Source organism: Arvicola amphibius, chromosome 11, assembly GCF_903992535.2.
Source record: "Arvicola amphibius chromosome 11, mArvAmp1.2, whole genome shotgun sequence".
Taxonomy (NCBI): Eukaryota; Metazoa; Chordata; class Mammalia; order Rodentia; family Cricetidae; genus Arvicola; species Arvicola amphibius.
In genome coordinates, this window is record NC_052057.2 from 2,123,393 (window position 1) to 2,141,280 (window position 17,888).

At 48.9% G+C, this 17,888-nt stretch overlaps 1 protein-coding gene across 1 annotated transcript in view; it reads right to left on the bottom strand.

Moving 5' to 3' along the window:
- Positions 1-208: 208 nt before the first annotated feature.
- Tmem154 (transmembrane protein 154) overlaps positions 209-17,888 on the bottom strand; it is a 34,636-nt gene continuing 16,956 nt past the window's right edge. Inside the window, exons 4-7 of the mRNA XM_038347897.2 lie at positions 11,598-11,625; positions 10,602-10,687; positions 9,131-9,188; positions 209-2,851 (exon numbers count right to left, since the gene is read on the bottom strand). Coding sequence (XP_038203825.2) covers positions 2,836-2,851; positions 9,131-9,188; positions 10,602-10,687; positions 11,598-11,625 — 188 coding nt within the window. The 3' untranslated portion in view covers positions 209-2,835. The remainder of the gene's footprint in view (positions 2,852-9,130; positions 9,189-10,601; positions 10,688-11,597; positions 11,626-17,888) is intronic.

Here is a 17,888-nt window from a genome sequence, read left to right on the forward strand (position 1 = left end):
CAAACGGCAAGTGTGGGCAGGGGACGTGGGGAGAGTGATGGGGTGGGGAAGGATTAGAGAGGGTGAGGGTCACAGTAACCAGAATGCACTTCTTCATATAGGGATGTGTCAAAGAACAAATTCAATACATTTTTTTTTAAAAAAGAGTCACAAATGGAAATTTTTTACATATTTATTGAAACAAGTTTCCAAAGGAATTCTCCCAGGCAATGCCATCAACCTACTCAACGAAACAAAACACCAAAGCATGTGTCTTTAAAATGGTTCTTTGTTTTTGGTTTTGGGGTTTTTAGACTGTCCAGGCTGACCACAAACTCCCTCTGTGGTGGAGAATGACCTTGAACTTATAGGAATGACCTTCCTGCAGCCACACCGAGATTATGCTAAGAACTGAACCAACCCAGGGCTTTGTGTGTGTGAGGCAAACAACCCCCAACTGGGATATATTCCCTGCCCATCTTTATTTTAAAATTTGATTTGTTCTGATTGGCTATCCAGCTTGGACAAACTGATGAGGTTTTTTTTTCTATTAATAATGTAAAAGATAAGTATTTTGTTTTAAGAATCCTTGGAGGGCTGGAGAGAGTGGTTAAGGGCACTGGCTATCCTTCCTGAAGTCCTGAGTTCAATTCCCAGCAACCATGTAGCGGCCCACAATCATCCATAATGAGATCTGATGCCCTCTTCTGGCATGCAGACATAGAAGCAAATGGAGCAGTCGTATACATAGGTAAATAAGTTTTTTTTAAAAAAAGAATTCTTGAAATTGTCATATACATATGCTGTGCTCTGATTGCCTAATAATAAAGATTCAGGATCCTAGGGTTAACGTGACAGCTTGACCCATGCTAACATTATGAGTCTTGCCAGAGCAAACTAGCTTTGTAGAAAGTTCCTGTGCACTGTGCAGCTAGAGAAGCCAACACAGTTCTTAGTTGTAAACCCAACATCTTGCAGGTCAATTGGTTTCTTTGGGAGTTTGAGGTTATTTAGCAGGTTGGATGAGAATTTAATTATCATCTCACAAAACACCACTTTATGCAGAGTAACAGTCCAAGACCTCGGACACTTCTGAGGACTTCCGAAGTTAGATATTGGACAGAATTAGACCAAGGTCAAAGGCCTAGGTAGTCAGCAAGGATCTTAGACAGCCTGAGAAAGAAGGAACCAGACTTTTCAGAGAAAGAGAAGCAAATTTCAAGGAACAGTCATGAGCAGAAGAAAGGACGAGCAAAGATGACTCGGAAGGCAGCATTTGCTGGGTGAATGTCTGAGAATCAGGACAGGTTACAAATTGATTGTGAATGTCCAGGGGCAGGGACTGAGCCATGCCAGAACGCTGAGGGCGTGACAGACCAATCTGTTGAGGATGCACTGTCGAACACTGTCCTTTGTCAGAGCACTGCAAAGTCCCAGGACAGCGGGACAGCCAGGATCCAATGCAACCAGAGTTGTCTTCCACCCTAGCCTGCAGTTCTGCCTATAAAATTATCTGCAGCACTCAGAAGGCAAGAGCTCGATGAAGGGGCCTCAAGGAGGCAGAAGGCACCCTGTGGAGCATGAAGGTAGCCTTTCAAACACAGACTCCAAATTCAGCAGCAAAAAAGTTCAGTTAGCTTCATCTCCCCTCGGTTTATACGTGGTTAGCAGAATAAAAATTCTCATTCTTTGTTTCTTTCCTGGAATAAAATACCAAGCATCCCAGGAGAGCTAAGGACTCGATTTGCTACGGCCTTTCAAAGGTCGGAGCTAGAAAGCTGAGGATTAAATGGGGCTGGCATGGTGGAGGAGAAGATATTAGTGGGCCCTTCTGCGTTTCACACCACAGTTTTTAGCACATGGATGTCCAGGAATCTCATGGAGAATGTCTTCTCTGATGGCCTAATAGCCACCTCCCGGAGTGTTGTGTTGAGGGCTGGGGACTCTTCCCAGCCCTACAGGAAGGGCCATAGCGTGCAGAAGAGACTGCAGAGCAGAGCAAGCCGCAGCTGCCACAGGTACAGATCTATCTTGTTCACCCTTGAGAATCTCCACGATGATCTCAGGCTGCACGCATTCCATGCCGCGTGCCCGTACAGGACAGGCCTGTGGCATGAGACAAGATCAAAACAACAGCTTTGAGATGTTGCAAGGTGATCTTGGTAGAGAAGGAAAATGTTGCCTCTCTCAATAAAGACGGCTTATTTCTTCTACATCGTTTTCAAAGGTGACTGAGATGTGGCTGAGTGTGGCTGGGTGCGAGTCTGTGAGCCACTCGAGGTTCTCCCGTGAGGGCTGTGCCCTTCCTTGTTGTATTTCCTTAGCAGGTGGAAAACAAGCTCAACAGCCCCCCTGGGGTGGTGTGGATATGAAACACTTGCTTCGTTCGGTGTCTTCTCTGTGACGTGGCATGACGTGAGGAAAGTCCCAGAAGAACGGAGTTGACCTGTCAGAGGACATGAATAACGAGACGATGTCATCCAAAGCCGGTAGGTAGTGAGGTGACCCGGAAGAAGACCAGCTTCCTTATTCAAATCCTCAGGGGTGAAGCCGACCAGTGATGGCGGCTTAAAGGTGATCAGAATGAATGAGGAGGGGACGCCCACTGATCAGTTGTGCCCCTTCTGCACCCCGAGTTCCACGCAGACGGTTACTCTGGCGGGCCGCCAGGCCTTTCCTAGGACTAGTCCCCGGGTGTCATTGTCTGAAGAGGGGGTGTGGAAGAAACAGTAAAATGGGTCTCGTGTCTACACTGATTTGAAACGGATGGAACCTGTCTCCTCTTCATCTTCCCGTGTCAGGCCCAGCAGGTGCCCTCAGGGAGTGTGCTCTTGGAGAACATCAACACCGCTCAGATTAGGACTCACTGTCGCTGGAAGAGAGAGAAACACAGGACAGAATGGTAGCACATCTCCAAGAAGCCAGAGAAAGGCGACCCCCTCGATTGCACAGGTGACTCGGGAGTCTAAACAATCAGAAAGCCAGCACTGTTTACCTTACAACTTCCCAAATAAAGGGCAGCTTGAATATTATATTTGATTCTTAAAAAAGAAATCCATGTACATCAAGAGACAATCCCTAGCTCTCCCAAACCCCTCCCCAGTGACGGAAGAACCAGATGGAGTTGGGGGTTCTCTCGTTTAATTAAATCTAATCCAATTCCCCATGAATAGATGCCAAATGTCTTTTCAAAAACAAACAAACAGACAAACAAATAAAAAACATGTGGTTTTCCCTTAAGAGTTTTCAACAGTGCGTCTTGTTCACGCCCACAGAGGGGCCAGGGCATGATCTCTGCACCATGTAGATAGAAATCCATCATAGGTATTTTGGGGTGTGAATAGTGGTAAGATATGGACCTGGTCATTGAACATAACCGTGCTGTTGGCTAACTAACTCGTGCTTCTTTGGTTTGCTGGTTTCTAGTTTGGCTATCTTTGTGCAATATCTGACTTCACAGCTTTTCCCCAGTATGGCAGGAGGCCACTTGATTATCCTGGAGAGCAGGCAGAGCCCCGCTTCTTGCTTCCTGCTTCTCCTCTGGGTTTGGTGTCCTCTCTACTACATTCCAGTGCATCTCTAGGTTGGCCAACTCTACTTCCAAGGAAGGGCATGAATGACCACAGTGGGCAGCTGTGTTCTCCCTTCTTGGCCCTCAGGTGTGTACATTCTACTGTAGTCTTCTAACTCAGTCTACAGATGCACAGCCTCATGTAAAATATAGCTAGCACTGCAGCACTTATGCTCCCAAATATTTTTTCTATTCTAAAGATATTTTCTTCTTTGATCAAAAATAGGATCTTGATATGCGCATTGTTCTGTAATCTATCTTTTCCACTCCTGGTCACACAGGGTGGGGTATGGTTCAGGGGTGTGGCTTCTCAGCATAGAAAGAACACTCAATCTGACTGGAGTTTGAATCAGGGCCCAGGTACTTCCTGGTTGTGTGACCATGAGCGAGTTAACCTTTCTTAGCTCTAATTCCCTTGTCTGCTCTCATCTGCAAAACGCACCTAATAATTATACAGCTTATAGGGCTGTTGTGAAGAATAAATGAGGGGCTGAGGTGTAGCCCAGAGGTAAAGCATGAGAGAGGCTCTGGCCGCAGTCCTGAGCACCACACACTTAAAGGAAAAAAAGAGAGAAAATGCAGGTAAACCCCATGCTACAGGCCTGGCACTTAGATCCATGCCTACTGCTAATGCTTATTCTGCAGACTGAGCTCTGGCTCTCCAGTTATCTGGAACATTGCCACAGAGTCTCAAAGGCTTTAAAATGTCTGTGGAAGCGCACTTTGAATTTCTAAGGAGAAGCGTTTTGTTTAGCAGTAGCGTTTACTTAACTCCTCAAAAGCAAAGTACTCATGACCTCTGGAACATCATAGAGGGCTGACAGAGTCCCAGCACAGACACAAGCTGCTTCTGCTTTGATGAGACATCAGGCCATTCCCAGAGAGCAGCTGCCCTCCCGGCGTTCTGTGTGGTACGATGTTCACCAGGTCAGCGAGTTAGTCAGAAACTTCCTCCCCACAGCCGACCCCCACAGCCCCACACCTCTACAGCCCCACACCCCACACCTCCACAGCCCCCCACAACTCCCACACCTCCACACTCCCACAGCCCCCCACACTCCCACACCCCCACACTTCCACACCCCACCGTCCCCCACATTCCCCACACCCCCACAGCCCCCCACACCCCCACAGCCCCCATACCTCCACAGCCCCCCAACTCCCATACCCCCACATTTCCACACCCCACCATCCCCCACACTCCCACAGCCCCTCACAACTCCCCACAGCCCCCACACCCTCACAGCCCCCACACCTCCAGAGCCCCCCACACAGCCCCTCCAGCCCCTCACAGCCCAGCACTGTGGCCCAGGGCACCCCCCCCCACACACACACACACAGGCTCAGTCTTTTATTTAGTTCGATACGCTCGCTGCTGCCTCTGGTTGTTCGTCATCGCTGGGAACCGATCAAATAAGGCATGCATTTTTAACTCTAGCAAACCCTGGAGTTCCCTGTTAAAAATACCTTGGCGAGCTGCCACCGAGCCTCAGCAGCAAACACAATAGCGGCTCCGCGCTCAGCCGTCCCTGCTTGCCGTCATGCGCACACGTGCAGTTTTAGCAACTTATTTCTGACAGCGACATTAACGAGCAATTTGTGTAGGAGTGTTGCGTAAACACGCGAAGAACACGGAACACCTTTCCACAGCACACACAGGAACAGAAGGGACAAGACTGTCAAACAGTCTTCAAGAAGGTACTTGACTGGCGTACTGCCAGCAGAATTGGGGCAGATTCGGCTCGAGTACCTCACTAGTAGCCGCGACTCTGGTTGTCCAGACTGGACAGCCACCCTGTTGCCCTGACAGTCTATCTGGCAGCAGTCCCGCCTTTGAAGATGGCACTTTGCCATCACTAAGCCCTTCCGAGGCCTTGATGCTCTGACTCAGTTTCAGGGAGTGCAGCGATCAGTTTGGCACGAAGTCACGGAACAATTAGATCGAGCTCCTTTCTCATCAATATAAAGTCCCTTCTTCCCGACAGAGGCCTGGCCTGGGTGGAGTTACAGAGATGAGGCTAGGAATCAGCCCAAGACACAAAGATTGTGCCTGCTGTGGAGACGTAATCTGGTACACACACACACACACACACACACACTTACACTCCTGTCTTTAACATTGCCCTGTCTGTCTGGAGGGCACAAACTATTATTTTGTATCCCTCATGATACTAGACCTAGATTTGAGCAAAACTAGTTCAATGTATATATTGAGACGGGGCTTCTCTGTGTAGCCTTGGCTGTCCTGGAACTTGCTCTGTAGACCAGGCTAGATTTGACCTCAAAGATCTCCCTGCCTCTGCCTCTCGAGTGTGTGTGCAACTACACCTAGCTAGTTCACTTTTCATAGTTGTGCACTTGAAGGATGCTGTTATTGGTTTTTAAAGGGACTAGATGGGGGGAAAAGGGAAGAAATTACCAAAGAAACATTGAAAGTGACCACAGACATCTCTTAATACCTTATTGTCTCTGTATTGCTGCACAAAATAAACCCCACCTATGGACAGAGATGCAGAGCAGACAATGGGCACCTCCCTGTCTGTGTTCACGTCGTCCTAGGTGCAGACGGAAGCACTAACTGTCTGCCTAGTGACTCAGGAGAAAGGAGCATGCTGTGAGCCCGGATAAGCCAGAACCAGGCGGACTCTGTAGGGATTGGACCACTCTCTCGTGGCATTTGGGAGATGGGTGTTGTACGGGTGGGGCCAGACAATGGAGGAGTACGCCTTCTCTAGAGATCTGAACAGTGGACTGTAAGACTCACCAAATGGATCTGTTCTTATCATCGCGTGCTGGCAGAACCCAACAAGGCTGGCGATGGAATTCTTTCCACTCTGGGTTATCCCTGTCCCCCTTCTAGACTGAATACCACTGAAAGGGCTTCTTTGTCTGATGCAAGTCACACAACAGGGGATTATGGGGAAAGGCCACTAAGGTGGGAAATAAGAATAGAGATCCCCCAACTCCTTTGCTTTCTTTTCCTATCATTATTTTGTTTTTGTTTTGGCCATGACAACCTCGCTGCAAAGGTCTTGACGTGTTCTGTATAGATCTGGTCCTTGCGGAAATCCTATTTGGGGGCTGAGCATGTGCACAGTAGCAGAACACTGGCCCTGCAGGTACAAGGTCCAGGTTCCATTCCTAGACCAGAAACTAGATTCCATAGTTCAAGAAAAATGTCCACTCTCAGGTAAAGGGCTAAGAGATGGTCAATGGGCGACTTGATCAAAGTAAACTAGAGGGATATATGAAAATATAATGACATCTATTATCTTGTGACATTAATGTATCCTAAAAGTAACAAATCTATATATTTAAAAAGTCAGTGTGTGTCAATACATCACAATATTCAGAAAGCTGAGGAAGGAAGATTATGAGTCCAAGGCCAGCCTGGGCTACGTAGTAAGATCCCAACTCAAGACAGAGGCAGAGATGGGGGGACTACGGGGCAGGAGAAAGGAAGGGAGGAGAAAGAGAAGGGGGAGCGTGAAAGGGGAGCAGGAAAGTACGGTCAGCGAGAACGGGGAAGTGAAAGTCAAGGGCTGGAATGGGCTCTGATGGAGCTGCCTTTCCTAGAAGCTCAGAGGACATCTGACAGACCCTGCAAACGGATTCCAGAAGTCTTCTTTCATCAGGGGGATGAAATTCACCCCTTATCTGCTGTCCCTCCCCTGCTTTCTGAAGCATTAAGGTCACCTTATGGGGGGGGGTGTCTCAGGGGTCAATGCCAACAGCTACTTGACAAAGACATATCAATTGATTGTACCAAGTGTGTCACCGGTGGGGAGGTGGTGACGGTGAGCTGGGCTGTGTGTGACAGTCCCTGTAAATTCATTCTGCTTTCAATATCATCTGCCTGTGGAAGTCGGCAGACAGGATGTGGTCAAGAGCTGGGATTGGCTTGCTAGAACTCCAGGACAGGCTTCTGGGAATGGGTGAAGCCCTGGCAGGTGTCCTGTGAGTCAAAGCCCCACGGTTCCAGACCCACAGCAGAGTTCAGACACTCACTTGCAAAACGATCAGTTCACATAGAACAACTCTCCGAACAGATAAGGGCTGCTTTGTCTTACAGGCAGCTTATTTCAAGACAAACCTCTCTATGGTTTAAAAAGAAAACCAAGATTTTTTAAATAGAATTTCTTTATAGTACAATCCTGTAAGAGCAGGTTTCTTCAGCGAAGGTGGTAATCGCGAAGAGTGAGATCCTGGTGCCTAAAACTACTGACATTTCTCAACACCGAGGGTGCAGCGATGATGTTAATAGTTTGAGGGTGATTGGTACTGACCTACACAGCGTCTTGTTAGGAGGGGAAGGTTAAAATATGTGAAAAAGCTATTCCTCTGGGATGTCCCTTGTCATACAACAGTGGCATTATTTTCCTTTCTTTTACCTTCCTCTTACTATTTGGAATCTCATTTTAAGTGAGATAGAATATTTTCCGAACTACAGATGAATTGGAACATATAAACACCCTAGGAGATAACACTGACTTAATCTCTAAGAGTGGACTTTAGGTTGAGGTGGGCCTGGGTAGGACTGTGTTAGTTCATGACTGAGAGAGACGCAGGCTGGTGAACTGTTAGGTAGCACCCTGGGATTCTAGGGGAATAGCTGCAGAGAGACAAAGACCCCGAAGGAAAACCTAATAACATCTTTGTGTGCAGTACTGTGGCCTTGGGAACGGCCTGGTGACGGGCAGCTGCATTCTGGAAGCATCTAAGACAAGTGCATTGATAACTCGTGTATTCACGGCCATCCACCACGCTCTCAAGCTTCACTCTGTGTTCTGACACAAGCGCTCTGTCTGTCACCATCACCGCTCAGCTCTGCTGCCTGCCCATCTTCCTGTCACCCAGCAGACAAATTGGTGACCCCCCCCCCAAACTATAGCCATGCTCTGAAAAGCTTGCCTCCTCCTTAATCCCTTCTAGCTTTCTCCACCTACTTAGCAAACAACTCTCTGTAAATCCCTCAAACTCACTAATTTCCCTCCTCACAAAGATGGTATCATTTAAATGATACCATCCAAGGGCTAATAAATTACACCTGGCCCCAAGGCACTAAAATTTTCTATCAAGCAGAGCCACCTAGTGGCAGAATGGAATACGTTTTTAATTTTCATTGAATTTCTCTCTGATAGTAATCCAGACTGGGTGGGTTAGGGTCCTTTGTTTGTTGGCTCGCTTTTCTAAATGTTCCTCCTAATCACGATTATTGAAAGCCACCTCCTTTGGGCCTGTCCTCTCCACCTGTTTCCTTACCAAACACCTATCCATCCAAGGCAAACAACCTCACAGTTCAATTTGCTATAACCAGCAAATTTTAGGACTAAAACGGAAGCCGGCTCAATAGTGTCTCTTTGAAACATCAAGGACACGTCAATACTAATTTATATCCAAGGACAAAGAGCTACTGGGACATTTTGTAGTTTCCAAAACACGCTTCCTGACCACACAATCCTCCATGTAAGCTGACAAATTAAATTGCCAGGCATAGGGAAGACGAACAAAACACCGTACTGTGGTTGTGGCCCGCTTCTACCCTCCATGACCCCCGAGAGAAAGCAGATGTAGACATACCTTGGGCTGAGGTTTGGCTCCTTTTCTTCCTTCAAAGTAGGTAAACATTCATGGTCGGCTAAAACGGAAGAAAAACAAGTCCATTGTTAGTCACCAGAATTGCTTTTCTGTCCACAAAACTGACACCGTTGGGCATGGGCTATACCCTCTATTTGGCTACCCGTGAAGAAACACCCCCGCTAGAGAGTTCTGGAGGTTCAAAGATTAATGATGCTGAGACTCTCGAAATGATAAGTGCCTGAGTCACACAGACACGAAGCCGCAATGTTCTGTGCCCCTGTTGAAAAGGGCACAATCCATCACGGCTTGCTTAGTTGGTCCCCTGAAGCCCACTTTGTTCTGAAAGCCAGAATATGCCTCCTGGAAGCCAGATACGGGAATAAGACAGCTGTGCCTCAGGTCCTGAAGTGTCTGCAGAACAACTTTACAGTAGGAGCATCAGGAAGGTGGGGAGTGGCCACCTCCCAGGGAGCTCCTTTCTTCTCTAACACACACACACACACACACACGCACACGCACACGCACACTCACACAGTGGCGTGGTGTATCGCATGCATACCCGTGTATGCCCACGTGGAGGGCAGAGTTTGGCACTGGGTGCCCTAACTTATGGCTCTTCACCTTATTGTTTGAGGCAGGGTTTCTCACTGAATACACAATACCCTCTTCTGGGCATCATGCACGTGCACAAATGCTCCTGCTTACACACAGATATGGACATACACACACATAAGTTAGTAGCTAACTAGGTAGCTAAAATAGATCTAATAAGTTAGACCTATTTTAAAAAATAGAAATGAGTGAAATGAAGAGATCATCCAGGGGGCAAAATGTCTCCTTAGTGCACAAGCATGGAGTGCTTGAGTTCAAATCCCCAGCACCCATGCAAAACCTCGGTGTGGCTATACATACCCGTAAGTGCACGCACGGTGTGTGTGTGTGTTCATGCACCTGTGTGTATGTGGGGGGAACACATGGGCAGAGACATCTTGCTGTCTGGACCGTCTAACCAAAAAGCAACAAATTCCAGGTTCAGTGAAAAATTCTCAAAGGAATATGAATGGAGTGTGTTAGAAGGCAGCTTTCCTCTGCACACACGCACACACACACACACACACAACTACACCACAATACACCACACACACACACCACATACACTACACACAAACACCACACACACAAACACCACACACACACATGAACATCACACACACGCACACACAAGCACAAACTCAGAAAGAAACAACTACGCCATCTCCCTTTGAAAAGTCCCATTTCAACTTGTACACAATTAAAAACAAGTGCTAACCACAGATGCAAAGATGATGATTAAGCTGGACACTTAAGGACCACTCAGACCTGTGCCAGACGGAGCATGGCTTCAGAACTCCTGAGCTGCTACTGAAGCCGAGGCAGCCTGCTAACCTTCCATCGCCAGAGAGGCAAACAAGCACTCCGGGTTTCCACGTACCATTTCTAGTCATGCTGCTCATCCACTTGTCCAGCTCTTCCACCTCTATTTCCATCACGGAGGGTGTGTCCTCTTCAAAAATAGGGCTAGACGGAGGGCAGAAATGCACGTTTTAAAAAAGAACAAGCCCCGCCGATGGAATTTCATCGGGGGAAGAGTCTAGCACATTGCCTAGTTAGAAACAACCTGATTCAGTGTGTGATGCCCCAGTCCCGCCAAAGGTCTGTCCTCAACAAAGGAGTATCAAACTAACAGCAAGAAAGGCAAAATCTGCAAGAACCCCTCATCTGTCACTCAGGCCAAACCGGATGGCATAGAGGCCAGGGGTGAACTCAAAGAGAAACTGCTCTCTGGAGACCAAAGCCACGGTTGCCAGGGTGCTCAGAGGCTGCCTCATTCAGCTTCCCTGCCTCGCCTAGTGACACTTCTCTTTTCTTGGAATTTTGATCAACGACCCAGATCAAGAGGCCAGTGGTCGGGCTACTTTTATCTGGTCTCTTTCAATGCCCAGGCTTTTCCAGCTAGGAGCAATGGAACTGCCGCTCTCAGAAATGCCCTGGCCCCATGTCCCAGGTTTCGAGGGTATGAATAGGGGACTGATGGAACCATCAGGATGGATGGAGCCAGGGAGGAAAGACTGCAGCTCTGAATGCATTGCAGACATCGCGCTGGGAAATGAAGCAGGTCATGTCCACTCCAGGAAAGACAATGGGAGGGGCAGGAGAGGCGTTGCTCCATGCTTTTGGTGTTCACCCGGGACCAGAATATTTACTGCTATGAATCAGGCACTGGTAACACCCAGACAAAAATTCCTTTCTGGCAGGTGACAACAGCAGAGACCACTGGGCAAGGTTTGGAGACTAAGACGCATCTCCCATGTGACTCTGGAGGCTGTCCGGGGGTACTGGCCCACAAGAGAACCACCCAGATGGTTAACGGCTCGGTCCTCGTCCACACAGCAGGGGAACTGAGGCCTGGTGGGGAGGGCTCACTCACACTTTCAGGTTTTCGCCAATGGGTTCGCCTGAAAGAGAACACACGGGGGTCATGTCAACGCTGACTGTCTGCAGGGATTACGGCAACAACCCCGAGTCTCCTTTACAATGGGAAGGAGACAGCCGTGAGCGAATCATCATTTCAAAAACCTTGCATTTACTGTATTTATTCTGAGCATGGGGACCCATAGCACTTAAGCGAAGACAAGGGGAGAGTTTGAGGAAGTTGGTTCTCTTCTTCTACCACGTGAGTTTCAGAGATCAAATCCAAAGCCTTTACCCACTGAGGCACCTTGAGTCCCATGGGTCCCATTTCTAAAGCAGCCGCCATTAGCCTCCAAGGCACACGGTGGTTAAACCAGGTCCCAATCCCCCACAGAACCTGGGCTCTGCCTTCTTTAGAGAGGAGTGCTCCCTGAGAGTGCTCACCTTCCTTATTATTGTTGTGTCCATGTGAAGAAGAAAAGCATGGGCCGGGAAAGAAAGGAAGTGTTAAAAACAACAAGCAAGCAAACAAACAAACAAACAAACAAATGAGTAAAGCCAGGGGTTGGTTCCTGACCTGCTTTCAACAAAACAACGTTCCAGATCACGTCCTTCCGACACAACGTTCTGAGCCTATGCCACATGGGCGACCCCATCAAGGGATGCCTTTGAAAGTCCCCTTCAGCCTGCCCTTTGAATGTCTACATCCCTCCACCTCTCAGGCAGTCATCCCCACCTTTATTCAGGAAGGTCCATCCATCCCACGGGTCACCGGCTCTGCATTTTGCTTGCTTCCTTCACAGTACTGGCCGGTTTCTCACCTGTTGAACCATCTGTTTGAGTCTGTTTCATCTGTCTTTCCCACTAGAGCATAGCTCCCAAAGGGCCAGGAAAGCCTCTATCTGCCTTGCTCACCGTGACATGCCCCAGCCCCCATCCTGCTAGCGCAGTACCCAGCCAACACCTAGCAAATACTCACTAGGCAGATGAATAGGTTTTAATCTCAGTTGTCTATGATGGAGTTAAATTCATGTCTGATCTCTTGGACCTTTCATTATTATAATAGCAGGACTTCCAGCCAGCTTGCCTTTAATGGCTGCTGATTGGGGTGAGTCAGGTGACATCCTGACAAAGCAGCTCTAACGAGGATGAGACTCCAGATGAGCAGGTGGCAAGAATCATAGCCTGACCCAAGCAAACTCTGTTTAGTTTGGCAGGGAGACCAAAATCCCCTGGGAAGGGAATCAAGGATGACAAGTGGGCGCACTGTGAGCAAGACAGATGCTCTGGAAAGCAAACCTTTGCCCAGGTCCCCGGATAGTCAGATGCTCCTGACCCCTGGCTGCAGAGGCTGCCTGGTGTCTAGACTGCTGAAGTACAGTTATCAGCAAGGAAACACAGCAGCGGGCACCTGGTACTGAGCTCAGGGCAGCTCAGGCTGCCATGTCCTGCCGGTTGGCACACTTCAGTGGCACGGCTAGTCCAGGAGAGCTGGGGCAGATGCAGGATTCATGCCATCACTGCTTGCCTCGAAGGCATTGTGGGTCCTGTCTTCCACCCCTGAATAGGGTCTGAAGCCTGCTGTGATCCTTGACTCTCCAGAAGCTTAGGAGGGGGCAGGATGGCTTCATCTTACATGTTCTGTGCCTCCAGTTTTGTTGCCGTTGTTTGGGACGGGGGTCTCACCTAGTTCAGGCTGGCCTCAAACTTGCTATATGTTTAAGGGTGACCTTGAACTTCTGACCTTCTTGCACCAGCATTATAAGCATGTACCCCCTACGCCCCCATTTCTGCAGTGCTTGGGGACTGAACCCTGTAGAGAACCCCCTGCCCCGTCGCCCTGCACTTCTGAACAATCCCTGCTTACTAACTTTCCCGCTAATTTCTCAGGGAGCAAGTGACCCCACAGCCCTGCTCTAATCTTTCCCTCATCTGGGCTCCCCACAGGCTTAGAGGTGAGGAGGAGCTGACCTGCATGCAGATGATGGAAAAGTTCAAAAATCCATTACTGAAATGCTCCAGATACACCAAATGAAAGGCTCTGTAATCAGTATTAAAAGAGCAAAAAGCCTTCCGTGGCCTCATCTTCCCTGAGCCAGGGCCATTACCTCTGCCCCAGCCACCATGGCAACAGAAACACATCCGGGGAGAGTACCGGAGCAGAGCATTAAGCCAGGGGGAGACCAATTACTTGTCCTCAGCAATCAGGTCCTGCCTGCTCCGCTCCACATGGCCTGCATCTCTTTATTAACTGCCACCAGTTCAGGGCACCCACCCCATTCCATCCTGCCATGTCACAGTCTCCCCCACCTTACTAGACCCTCCCAGCACCTCTTCTCTGGGCCCTGGACATGGGACTGTTGGCGCAGTGGCCGAGGGAAGGAGCCTCAGAGGGCTCTGCCCACCCCGGTTTCCTGATCGAGCCAGAGACTCTCTGAGCAGAGCCAGGCATCAGGCAGCCACAGCCCGTTCTAAGTGAAGACTTCTCGCCCATGCCACACAGCGGTTCTTTGGGAGACACCCAGTGCATCAACCTGATGCTGAGAAAGGCGTGCCCTGCCCTAGTTCAGTGAGAATCTTTTCCGGGCTGTCTTTCCCTCAGAGATTCCATTTCGCAAGTAGAATTGGCCCGAGTTTTGAAGCAGAGAAGGACCGTGGCCTGGGTAGCCCTAGCAATGACATCACCTGTCAGAACTACCCATAAGGCACACAAGGATAAAGAAGTTACTAAGAGTAGAAAGGGTACCACTGTGTACATTTATCAAAGCAGTCTGACACTAGCTGCCCTTGGGCCCATTAAGTCATGTCAGGAACACTAGGCCTCAGAGGTCACCTGACACACTAGGCTGAAGAAACGGTAGAAGTCGCTCACCTGAACCAAAAAGAGTGGACGGCGGGAATTGTGATGATAACAACCCGACCTAACCGTCAGCTGACCACCGTGTGTGTGTGTGTGTGTGTGTGTGTGTGTGTGTGTGTGTGTGTAGAGAGAGAGAGAGAGAAACAGAGAGAGAGAGAGAGAGAGAGAGAGAGAGGAGAGAGAAGAGAGAGAAGAGAGAGGAGAAAGAGAGAGAAGAGAGTGAGAGAGAAGAGAGAGGAGAGAGAAGAGAGAGAGAAGAGAGAGAGAAGGCGTTAATAGGCAGAGAACTCCAGATAGATCCCATTGCATTGGTGTCTGTCTGTTCATCTTGTCCATTCTAGCCCCTGCCCTGCCCTTTACCCTTGCAGCCTTCCCTGCACTACGCTTGGGCAGCTCGACTCTGGCAGTATCTCCTGCAGACCTCCAGCCTGCATCTGTCATTTCAGCCTGCAGAAACCGGTGCAGACCAGCTGGGTTTCCAGGTGGGGTGTCTCAGTCCCCTTAGGAACACCTTGAACTCTGCTAGCAACTATGGCCTCTCAGACACCCCTGTAGCCATTCAGTGACCTGGAAGGATGGATGGGTGGATAGGCAGGCAGGCAGGAAGGCAGGCAGGCAGACAGACAGACAGACAGACAGGCGGATAGATAGATTTACTGTATGACATACAATATATGATTGAAAATTAATATTATAGTAAGAGTTAGAATATAAAAACTATGTTTGCTTTAATCGGCTATCAAGAAAAGCAGGATCAATGGGGAAACTGTGGTCAAACACACTCCCCCCTTGTGAATTTACTATTATTCAGGAAATTCTGATGCTGTGAAAAGGATGCAAATATGTTTAGCTACGTTTCTGATACATAGGCATTCACACCACTTTACAGTTATTAAATAGCAACTGCAAATGTAACCCTGGAGGTCTAGGGCAGAGGACAGCAGGCTATCCCACTACACAGTGTGACCCTGGAGGTCTAGGACAGAGGGCAGCAGGCTATCCCACTACACAGTGTGACCCTGGAGGTCGAGGGCAGAGGACAGCAGGCTATCCCACTACACAGTGTGACACTGGAGGTATAGGACAGAGGAGACTAGGCTATCCCACTACACAGTGTGACCCTGGAGGTCTAGGGCAGAGGACAGCAGGTTATCCCACTACACAGTGTGACACTGGAGGTCTAGGACAGAGGAGACCAGGCTATCCCACTACGCAGTGTGACACTGGAGGTCTAGGACAGAGGAGACCAGGCTATCCCACTACACAGTGTGACCCTGGAGGTTGAGGGCAGAGGAGTCTCACTATCTCACTACACAGTGTCCCCCTTTCCTGGGTTTGAGACTGAGGAAGGTGATTTAGGGGCTGGGATGGACCTCAGTGGTGCAATGCACACCCAGTACCTCAGCAGTGCAATGTACAACCAGTGCAATTGAGGCCCCATGTTTCTTCCCAGCACACACCAGGAGACTGATTTCCAGTCCGAGGAGGGGCTATATAGACTGTGTGGGCCAAGTCCTCACCAGTTGATTCCCTGGATGTGGGGGGAGAGTCCAGGCTCCATCATGTGTGATGTACACAGGATTACATTTCTACCTCCTGAGGTTATCCTGTGCATAGAGGTCACCTGTTCCACAAAGCAAGCCTGCCTGTCAGACTTAATGGGATGGCTTTATTTTTCCTGAATTTATTTATTTTTCCCACGAATTTAAATAGAATTTTATTTATTTAAATATCCTTTGAATTGAAATTGTGCTAAGTATAAATGAGTAGGCTTCTTAAGAGGCATTTAACCTGTCAGCCTTTAGTTTTAGAAAAGGAAATTTGTATTTATATGAAAGTAGCGCTTAGTATAAAAATCAAGGGTCTCTATCAAAAGCTTTTCTAGGGCAGAGGAGATGGCTCAGTCATCCAGGCACTTGCCTCACAGACACAAGAACTTGAGTTCAATCCCCAGGACCCATGGCAAAGTTCTGGGAAAGAGGCCACGCTTGCAATCCCGGCCCTGGAGAGATGGGGACAAGAGGATTGGGGGGGGGGGGTGAGACTGTCTGCTGGCCGCCCAGTTAACCCTATAGCCACTGCAGGGCACCATGTTTCTGAAGCAGACGCTCCAGCTTGCCCTCTGACCTCCACACACATGTGGTCATGCATGCATATGGAACAGCACATATGGACATACACCCACACATATCCACATGCGTGTGTAAAAAAACTTCTCTGAAATCTATGGTTTCAGAATTCTAAGTTTTCTATGCTGTATTTTCTTAAAGCGGGGCATATTTAAACTAAGACAACGCGCCAATCTGTGGTAGGGATAATGTGTAAATCCGGCCTTTGTTGTTGTTGAGACAAGTCTTGTTTTGTAGTCCAGGCTACGCTGAATCTCGGCCTCTTCCTGCCTCAGTTCCTGAATGCTGGGATGATAGGCTTCCCTCACTATGCAGGCTTGTAATTTTGCTTTTAACCTCTGAAAGTGTGAAGTTTTCTTTAAAGGGGATCTTGGCATTCATTCGTTCGTTCATGCACACCTTCAACACGTATCAAGCAGCAAACACTACAGACTGAAGATCATGTTAGGCAAACATCATAACAATAAGTGAAGGGGATGGAAGGACGGCTCAGCAGTTAAGAGCATTTATCTCTCCTGTAGAAGATCAAGGTTCAGCACCCACAAGGTGGCTCACAACAGTCTGTAACTCCAACTTCAGGGGATTTGATGGCCTCTTTGGGCCTCTGAGACACCTGTGTAAACCCACACAGGCGTTGATTGTTAGTATTTAATAATCTAGGCGTGTTTAAAGACACAACTTCATTTAATTTCACAGCTCTATGAGGGTGTTGAATTCACCAACGGACACGACAGCTGAGTCGGAGGAATCCGTAGAGCTAAGCGGCAGAGCAGTTTGCTTTCATTGTCTGTCACACCTCGATGAGAGGTCACCACATCTCACCGTGCCCGGCAAACAGGAGGGTAGAGGCAAGTTCTCAGTCCTTTTGACCTTCAAGCAGAGCATGATGTGGCTGGCCAAAACAGAACAGGAAACAACCTACGAGTGCCCTTAGGAGGCCAGCGTGAACCCTGCCAACGGTGAGCGCGGATGCAGAGACGCAAGCGGGGCGGCTATGGACTCAGCCCAAGGAAGGGGTGGAAGTTTGCCAAGCGGACAAGAAGAAAGTCCAGACAGAAGGAGTTCTATAGTCACCAGGCCTCTGGCCTCCCTGACGTCAGGTCAGGCTCTGGACCAGCAGAGGCTTGGACAGTGGCTGAGTGTGGGATGCTTGGGACATGCTGGGGCCCAGACGGAGGGCGGGGCTGCTCCTCGCATGAGAGCTCCAAAGGCTAAGCAAGAGCTTTCCGTGAGACTGGAGGCCCCGGCCCTGGACTCCCCTGGGTACTCAGGTTTCACAGGGAACTCCTACTTCCTCTGAGGTTAGAAAAAGAGGAGA